Source organism: Micromesistius poutassou (genome assembly GCF_964030765.1).
Source record: "Micromesistius poutassou genome assembly, chromosome: 7".
Taxonomy (NCBI): Eukaryota; Metazoa; Chordata; class Actinopteri; order Gadiformes; family Gadidae; genus Micromesistius; species Micromesistius poutassou.
The window spans coordinates 16,701,739-16,711,738 of NC_140277.1; the positions used below are offsets into that span (position 1 = coordinate 16,701,739).

Sequence of the window (10,000 nt, forward strand, 5' to 3'; positions counted from 1 at the left end):
GGGGAGGTGTGTGCATGTGTGTGTGTGTGTGTGTGTGTGTGTGTGTGTGTGTGCGTGTGTGTGTGTGTGTGTGTGTGTGTGTGTGTGTGCGTGCATGCGTGCGTGCGTGCGTGCGTGCATGCGTGCGTGTGTGTGTGTGTGCGTGTGTGCATGTGTGTGTGTGCGTGTGTGTGTTTGTGTCAGTGGGGGGGGGGGGGGGGGGGGGGGGGAGAGGGGGACGCCTTTGGGAAACAAACACACACACACTTGAGCGCACCCCACAAACAGCCTCATTCATCATGCAGAGAGAAGGCCTGTGTTTGTGTTTGCTGAGTTAATACAATGAAGCTAATTGCCCTGCGAGCAGCAGCCCAAACACCACGACTCAGCTAAAAGTCTCCCCTCCGATGGAGACCTGCGCTCTCGCTCTCTATCTCTCTCTCTCTCGCTCTCACCCTCTCTCTTTTTACCCTCACTTGCTATCTCTCTTATCTCTTTCCCTCCTCTCTCTCCCCTCTCCTCTCTCGAACTTTCTCACAATTCTCTCCCTCACAAAGGTATCGCTTTCTCTCTGTTTGCATCCCTCCCTCACTTCCCCTCATTCTCTATGCTCTCTCTCTCTCTCTCTCTCTCTCTCTCTCTCTCTCTCTCTCTCTCTCTCTCTCTCCCTCTCCCTCTCCCTCTCCCTCCCTCCCTCCACCAGCCTGATAGCCACACTGCAGTGTCTGGATATTATTGCTTTGTATTGATTCAGCATTATTTCTCTCTCAGCGTCTCCCCCGCTGGCCTGAGAGGGAAAAGGCCAGGCCAGCAGTGGTCACACATCAGCGCTCTCCCCCTGCATATCTACCTCTGGCCAGCTCCAGGTCCCCCGCCCCCCTACCTGCCCCCCTACCTGCCTTAGTGAGGAGCTGGATCCTGCCTCCACATCTGGCTCTACAAGGCACATCTAGGCCCCACGGACACTGCATGTGTGGTGCGCTTGTTATGAATCCCGCCAGGCTTTGGGACCGCCGTCAGTGACGGTCCAGGAGCGAGATACACAAGAAAGAATTTGCCAGCTGTCAATTCATACAAAATATGTATTTTCTTCTTTTTTTTTTTTTTTTTTGACGTGGTGTGAATATCCTCAGTGGTGAATGAAGATGAAGAATTTACAGACATGGGCTTTTTAGGATAATGCCGGGGTTGTAGAAACACAAAATGAGCACCGGGAGAAATGCACACGGTGCAGAAACATTGGCAGGATACGGACAGACGACATGAGCTAAACCCGCCCTGCCTCGGACCGCGGCAGAAAGACCTCGCAGCGCATTTGCATAATCAGTCATAATTCCATCTCATGAAAAATAAATAGAGACAGAAAACAGCCGGGACATAAAATAAAATTGCTTTCAAGCTGCCCCCTCTTCCCCCTGCCCCCCTTTTTTTATTATTATTTATTAATATTGACGTTATTCTATCTGCTTACATGCAATATACTGTAGTAGCAACCCAAGTCCTGTCAAATGGTATTGCTTGGAAATTGCTTCCTCACTGACAGGTAAGTGCCTGTGTACGCACACGCACGCACGCACACACACACACACACACACACACACGCACACACACACACACACACACACACACACACACACACACGGCTTAGCAGCAGTATGCAGTCCTACAGGGACGGCATGCTTTATGAGTGACTGGTTATCTTCTGCTACAATAAGATCATATTTTACCATTTGTTTAACCTTGGGACTGATGTTCAAACCTGTGTGTGTGTGTGTGTGTGTGTGTGTGTGTGTGTGTGTGTGTGTGTGTGGTGCATGTGTGCGTGCGCGTGCATGAGTGTGTGTGGTGCATGTGAATGCGTGTGTGTGCATGTGTGTGTGTGTGTGGTGCATTGTGTGCATTTCAGCATATTTCCCTGGTCCCCCCAGGACGGTATCCATATGTTTGCTTTGGTTCAGTAAAACCATGTGAGTGATGATGGTTATGCGGAGGTTCAGAAATGCTGCAGTGTCTGACTGACTGATTAGATGAATACATTAGGGGGAACGCATCTCATGTCCTAGTACTTCATATTATTGCAAATGTTCTATAAATAATAGATAATATGAGCCGTCTAATCTATTATATATATATATATATATGTATTTCATTTTAATATAAAATTGAAGCATGGAAGCATTTGTTAATTGTTTGAATCTCATCACCTCGGGATGATGTTTGCTGTGGAATGCACGTCTGTTCTCCACAGTGTAATATCTTCCATTGTGTCAGACAGGATTCATCAATTACACCCCTCCCCCAGCACGTTCCCGCCGTGATGAACGCGTCCGTTAACCCAATCAGAGCTGCACACTCTGATAACAAAGGTGGTGCTCCGTGGAGCCGCCGTGTGTGTTTGTCGTCTCTGCCGTCGACGTGTTCTGTCTGCTTCGGATGTGGGTTGACACAGATCACACGGGCAGAACGCAGCTGGGATCGTTGGAATAAATAACATCATTGTGTGTTTTAGCCGTGTTCACATTTGAGTGTTTCAAGTTGCCATGGTAAACATGGGCAATAAACTAACGACTGACGACAAACAGCGCTCGAGATTAATAATGAAGCCCGACGGGATGTTGACGCTGCCTGTCGCGTGGAGGCGGGGACGCGTTCGCCTGAGAGTCTCAAATGTAGCAACACAGTCTGCGCCTCAACCGGCCGCCAGCCCAGAACCGGGCGCTAGGGCTCTGACCGGGGGCAGCGGTCAGAGCCCTAGCGCCCGGTTCTCCGCCGGCGAGGGTCAGCTGGGAGTTGGGGGGTATAGGGGCCCGTTGGCCCGGCGGCGTGGGGCCCCGGCGCGGCGTGGGGCCCCGGCGCGGCGTGGGGCCCCAGCGCGGCGTGGGGCCCCGGCGTGGCGTGGGGCCCCGGCGCGGCGTGGCTCTCACCTCTCGTAGTGCCTGCGGGTGCATGTGGCGGCGCTGGTGCTGCTGGGGTTGCCGCCCAGCTCGTCGTACACGTGCTTCCACTGGCGGCGCACCGTGATCTGGAGGAGAGAGCCGGAAGGAAAGAACGGAGGAGAGGAAGAGGGGAGGAGACAAACAAAAACACAAACAAATACAGAAGGAAAGAAAGGACAAACGTTAATGAGTTTCCCCTCATTGTGTTTCCATGCCGAGCTCCTCTCCGTGGCATTTCCCTTTAACATATTGAGTCACGTCATTCCGGTAATTTCTGAAAACTCTTTTTAAGTGGCCCACCTCATAGTCCTCACATAAACACTCCTCTAAGTGTTAGTCAGCTGTCGTCACGGCGATGCAACTCTTTCACTCGTAACAGCGGTTACCCCCTCTCTCTCTCTCTCTCTCTCTCTCTCTCTCTCTCTCTCTGTCTCTCTCTCTCTCTCTCTCTCTCTCTCTCTGCAGACGAGCATCCCATTGGCTAACTGCGTAAATGACAGTTAGCAACATTAGCTGACATTCACACAGAGCGCTCCGGTTAACACGTCTTCCACATGAGCCACGGGATAATCAGCAGCAGAGACGCGGCCCTGGGAAAACTGTACAGGCTGTAATTAAACAAGCTGCTTCGTGTTTATAGATTGGCTGGCTGGCTGGCAGCCTGTTTGCATGGCTTCAGAGCAGCCAGCTAATGAAGGAACAGACATGAGCCAGACGACTCACGGCAGTGCATTAAGCCGCTCTGACGCGGGAACAAGGGAAACATGTTGCATGTGTAAATGTTGCACATGTACAACAGGCGTGCAGCGTGCAACAGGTATCCCCACTTAGGTAAACGACTCTCTCTCTCTCTCTCTCTCTCTCTCTCTCTCTCTCTCTCTCTCTCTCTCTCTCTCTCTATTCCTCTTGCTTACAAAACATTGTTAACTACATGTTTTATCTTTCTGTCTTTGTGCATCTGTATGTGTTTGTATGTGTGTGTGTGTGTGTGTGTGCTGTGTGTCTGTGTGTGAGAGACTGTGCATCTGTGTGGGAGATTATGAGCACTTGGGGGAACACATATACATTTGAACATGGGAAAAAATGACCAATATATGACCATTTTACAGTTTGACCGAATCGTGGGCAGGCCAACATGTGTTTTCCACTCCAAGGGGATTTTGAAACAACGGCATAATTTTTCTAAATGTGGCTCTTTGACCAAGAGCTTCTCCTTGGGAAAATAGTGACGAAAAAAGGAGAGAAGAGGGAGAGAGGAGAAGAGAAGTTAGTGAAGAAGTGATACAAAGACAGAGGGGGGAGGAAAAGGGTTGAGGGAAGGAGAGAGAGAGAGAGAGAGAGAGAGAGAGGGGGGGATGAAAAGAGAGAAAGGAAGGGTAATGGAACATGTGTGAATACTTACTAACTCATATCCTCCGAGTTTCTGAGCGGCCTGGAACATGGTCCAGAGGTTGACTGCGGAAGAGAGGGAGAGGACCAAACAAGGAAATTGTTATCCTGCAGCTCAAAATATCACCAACATGAAGCGGCACTTTGTTGCCGATGTGTTCATCATCTGTGATTTGCAACAGCCGTAAAATAGCGGATCAATTGATTTCCAATCATCCCATCAAACAAAGACCTGCGCTCACACACGTGAAAGCCTTCATCTGCTGTCACTCGTATTGTACTGAACGTGAACAGCTGGTGACGTAACGTTGGAACAAATGCCTTATTTCCCATTTGCATAGATTGTCCCATTTAAACCCCTGGCTCCCACTAAAGCGGACCAGTGTGTGGCACGCTCCGTTTCATCTGTGATTGGTGCACATTATCGGCGTTTCTGTACACAGATATTCCCCGATCAACAGCCCTCCAGCGCTGAGCGGGCTTCGTGAGAAGCCTCAAACGACTCTTTGTCTCCGAAATATTACCTTCCCCCCTCCGAACAACAGACCGCAGGTTCATCGGAGAGACTCGCTCGCTGCCAAATGACATTTGTATTTGCTTTCTGTAACATCATTGTTTAACATTTTTATATGAAGGCCTATAAATAAGAAAAGCAGGCTGTGCCTGGGGAGAAATCCATCAGAATTCAATCTGTGAGTACACAAAGCCTTGCATTTGTCAAAATGACATTTTCCTATCTCCGCATTTGACAGCATTGATTTTTTCCCTTCCCTCCAACCCTCCTCTCTTTGCGACGGTCGTCCACACACGGCTGGAATAACAAAGGCAGCCGGGCAAAGGGCTTTTTGGTATTATTTTGTATTTTTTTTGGTTATTTCTTTTTAACTGAACACGCCGCAGTGTATTGTGTCTTCAGACTGTAGAAAACACGGAAAGACTGTATTTAACTAGCTTGTTATGCATCGAATATAATTACCACCAACAGCACACAGGGAGGGGAACCTTGAACGCAGATAAAAGAGAAAATGAGAAAATATAGCTTTCTCCCGCTTGTTCTCGCTCTTTCCCTCCCTCCCTCCATCTCTCCCTGCCTCTCGCCATCTCTCCCTCTCTATATCTCTCTCTTTCTCTCTCACTCTCTCTCCCTCTCTCTCACTCTCTCTCCCTCTCTCTCTCTCTCTCTCTCTCTCCCTCTCTATCTCTCTCTCTCTCGATGTCTTGTCATTTGCTATTGCAGTTCTTAATTCCCCTCAATTCAGTAGGGGCAATTATGTCTGAGATAAGGATGGCAACACAGAAACACAATGCAGTCGTAGTGACACGTGGATGGCATGGCAATTAGACAACAAGGCAGAAAGGGAACAAGACAAATTGAAACTGATGTTCGCAACTCCACGTGCACGCCCGCTGGCGTCAAACATACAACTCCACGTGCACGCCCGCTGGCGTCAAACATACAAGTCCATGAGCACGGCCGCCGGCGTCAAACATACAACACACGCCAACACGCGTTTTCATGCAAATGTGCACAGAACGCACATACATAAACACACAGGGGCAGACAAGTTCACATGAACACACACACGTTCACATAAACGCACACAGACACATGCACACGCACGAATACACACTAGTTATGCGCGTGCACACACACACACACACACACACACACACACACACACACACACACACACACACACACTGGCAAGCTGTTACACACACTCCACTTCCACAACATGTTTTCATTTGAACGGAGGCTATTAAGAATGTAAAAAAACACGAGAACTACTTGTCCCCGTCTTTCTGCCTCTCCATCTTCCTTCTATTCCTTCTTCCCAATTTAAATAATGCATTCTCTGTGGGACCCCTCCCCCCGCGCTGTCTGTTTCACTCTGGCTGAGACTGCTGCATCGATAGCATTTCACCAGGAACAGCTGTTGAGCAGAATCACTTCTCAGCGCGGTGATAAAGAAAGACAAGACAATGACCTGAATGAATAAAGCGCAGCCATGTTTGTTTTTACTCTTTCCTCGACTGTGACGGCTTCTGACTTATCATTTTGTGTCATGTTTTTGTCATCGCTTTGTGTTATTCTATTCTATCTCTCTTTCCTCCTCCGGATGTTCACAATTTAAAACAGGAGGAGAAAATGATGTGAAACATGTTAAATGGTGTCTGTGTTTCTCGTTGTTTACGTCTGCTAATATTGAGGATTCAAACTGCGAGATAAGAGGATAATTGGACTCCTCTGTTCTAGAGCGAGCATTGAGTCGCAGGAATAAAGAAATAACGAGTAATGATAAAATAATGGCAGAGGCCTCATCAATTGAACACGAGAGCAGGCATTAAACATACACCTAATCTTTAAAAAGATTTAAACATTGGATATAAAGATGCTGCAACAATATCTAGGGTTATTTCAGTAAAATTATCGACATAGTTTATGTTGTAACTTAATCATCTCATCCCTTTCCATTATGTTGACGATATCTTGTGCCAGCACAAGTTTCCTTTGAGTTCACCCCTCTGCTATTTGGATTCAAGTTCATTATTCAAAAGATTTTTACTCAAAGCAAATAAACATGACTGCAATTTCTCTCCGGGCAAAATGTGCTCTTTGATCTCTAAACGTATTTGTAGTGAAGTTTTAAAAGGAAAAAAAAGAAGGTTTGATTACATCTGAGAATTAGTAGTATTAATTAAACACCCCCTCTTTACATGTGCTGGTGTGTTCTGCCTGCCAAGAACGAACTTTAAACAGCATGATTTCACCACATAATGAGGCCGTGCTTATGATGTTATGTGGTTGGGATTCAGAACGTGTAGTGTATGTAAATCAGTCCTGCTGCCCTCCGCTCCGAGCCAGACGAGAGGTGCCAATAAACATATAGGGTGTGTTCCTTTCCTTTTCTGTTTCCTCTCTCTCTCTCTCTCTCTCTCTCTCTCTCTCTCTCTCTCTCTCTCTCTCTCTCTCTCTCTCGACCACAATGACCTAGTTAAGCAACAATTTGAAGGCAGTCAAGTCCACAAGATTGTCAAAATACGCCAGTAATGTTAGTTCAATCAGTATGACCTCATTTTGCATGTGAGAGCTTATAATAATGAGTTTTACACAAGAGTAAACTGTTTTATATTGTCATTATATATTGATTAATTATAGTTACTAGTTATTTATTTTGAAGATTATTATAGAAGAATAATGTAAATATTAACATTATATAATAAACTGTTACTTTTTGCATTTTCTGAAAATGTATTTGACTAATTATAAGACTATCGTTTATTATATTAACCAAAGTGACATCATATCTCTCTGGTTTAAAGGAGAACAAGAATCAGAAAAAAGACAATTCACCCCACAACTCAGAGAGCAAAATGTGGACATTCGTTCTCACGTGTGTGCATGTGTGCATGTCTGTGTGTGTGTGTGTGTGCGTGTGTGCGTCTGATAAAAAAAAGAGAAAGTGTTTTTCTTCTTCCCTCAGCCAAAGGAAACCATTGAAGTTTATAGTCTTTTATTCTCTTCACGCAAGACATTTGACATTTTGTCACACACTCGCTATTCTCAAATAAGTGTGTTGTAGCTACGAAGCGGCCGACCTACATTGGATCTTTGATCTCTCAGCCATAGAGTGTTTCCTGTGCATGCGCTGTTTCTTCATGCGTTTCTTCAAGGACATCCTTTGCCTCCTCAGGATAATCACATTGACTTACACCCCCCTTTGCATAAAGCCAGCCAAACGTGCTATTAAGTGAGGTGAGCTAAGCAGTCCCAAGCCATTAAACATGATTTACTTTTTAATATAGACATTGGCGTAGTTTATTGTCGCATCAAATTGTATATTTTCCAACAGTGTAGCTTCTAGAGAGCTCTTGGGCACGATGCCCAATACTGCAGTTTTGGCGGCTATCTGTGTTTCCGCCAAGAAAGGCCTTTCTGCTCGTACAGACGGAATTAAAGAGTGCCCTTGACCGGACCGCTGAGGAGTGAGCAACTGCTTAACTGGATAGTACGCAAACAAGTAACCAAACCCCCAGAGGTTTTGCTCTTCCAAGACAGGAAGAGACCTCCTGCACTACCTGTAACGCAGAGAGGAACGCCGGCCTCTGAGGACACTGGCGTGTGGTCGGGGGACGCCTGAATTATCCACTCTGAATAATAACTCAAAATAATATCCACTCATAATAATGACCCTAACTTTTAATAGTCGTTTTTGAGGCTCAAAATGCTGAGAATGTCAACAGCAGCATAAAAAAAAAGACAGGCCCGACGGTCAGCAGTCACTTTTGTTCAACCCGCTGATATCGTGAGTTCAGGCCGCAGACTACTGCTGTTGTCTCACTGACAGCCAGCAGGTCTCCGTACCCCACGTTTGCTACAAAAATGAATCATGTGTTATTCATAATATTGGTTTACGTGCGGTCTGACTCGGTGTGTCAGTCTGGGTACTTGTGATGCAAACAACAGGAAGGTCATAACTGCCTCCGCTCTATAAGAAGCGCTGGTCCTGAGCTGTAATCGATGACTGCTGTGCGGATATTATTACATGGATGTAAATCTGGTGTCTCGTGCCGCCCCAGTCCGTGGGCCCAGCGCGCGTCACCGTGCAGCCTCACACCATCCACCCCTCAACACTCACTCTGTTTGAAGCCCAGGAAGGGGATCCTCTCGATGGGCGTGTCCCTCTCCTTCATGTACTTGTAGAGGGCCACCAGGAAGGCCTGCTCCTCCGCGCTGTTCTCCTCCTCCGCCTCCACCTCCGCCGCCGCCGCCGCCGCCGCCTCCTCCTCCTCCTCCGCCGCCGCCGCCGCCGCCTCCTCCTGCTTCTTTTTCTCTGCCTTCTTCTCCCTCCTCTCCTCCTTCTCCTTCTCCCGGTCCTTCTCTTTGCCCCGCTCCCGCTCCTCGCCGGAGGGCCTGCGGGCGGCGTGGACGTTGACCTTTGGCCTGGCGGCCGAGCTTATTCTGCTGTCGCTTCCCGCCGCTTTGCTGCTGGGTTTGAGCTGCGAGGTGGAAGAGCAAGGAGGAGAAAATCAATGGGAGCCATTCGGGTCAGGAGGCGAGCGGTTGAGGTCGATGACACATGCTCGACGAGATGTTAATGCACAATATGTGCTTGTGAAGCCAATTTGTTTACAGGAAGGGGACATTAAAGGTGTGTTTTGTGTTGTTGTTGTTGCAGTGCTGTCGTCCCAGAGGAACGCGCTGAAGGCGCCGGGGCGCTTCTTGCAGTGCAGTACACTTCCATGTCCAAAAAATAAGACAGATTAAAACGAGTGTGAGTCACAGAGGAGTCTTGTTGCTCAGGGAACCAGAACCAGGACAACCCTTTGATGTGATTTTGGGTCAACAATGGGAGTCTACGGCACTCAAGGTAAGCGACTGTCTGTTGTACAGACCGGGACACAACGGCAGACTCAAAAACATTGTTTTGTGTTTTTTTTTCATTCAGGGTGACAGCAATAACAAAGGCACAGGAGTGCATTTAATTATAACAAAGGAAAATAATCTTCTGATTCTCTTTGACAACCTGCTGAGGAAGAAAGTTATACTGGATCTTGGTCAAAAACATGCTATTTTAAAAGTCATCGCCGAGCACAAAACCATTTGTTTCTCCTTCCATTTTCTGGTGATGTTGGCTTCAGCAGGAGAACACGGACTATAACTGAATATTGCCCGCCTGCCCCCCTGCATATTA

At 47.4% G+C, this 10,000-nt stretch overlaps 1 protein-coding gene across 1 annotated transcript in view; it reads right to left on the reverse strand.

Annotated features, from left to right (window-relative positions):
* The window catches only part of arid5b (AT-rich interaction domain 5B), a gene marked incomplete at its 3' end in the record, with an annotated part of 55,461 nt that overhangs the window by 4,558 nt on the left and 40,903 nt on the right, over nucleotides 1–10,000 (reverse strand). The window contains exons 6-8 of the mRNA XM_084470678.1: nucleotides 8,945–9,305; nucleotides 4,318–4,370; nucleotides 2,904–3,001 (exon numbers count right to left, since the gene is read on the reverse strand). Of these exons, the coding sequence (XP_084326804.1) occupies nucleotides 2,904–3,001; nucleotides 4,318–4,370; nucleotides 8,945–9,305 (512 nt within the window). The remainder of the gene's footprint in view (nucleotides 1–2,903; nucleotides 3,002–4,317; nucleotides 4,371–8,944; nucleotides 9,306–10,000) is intronic.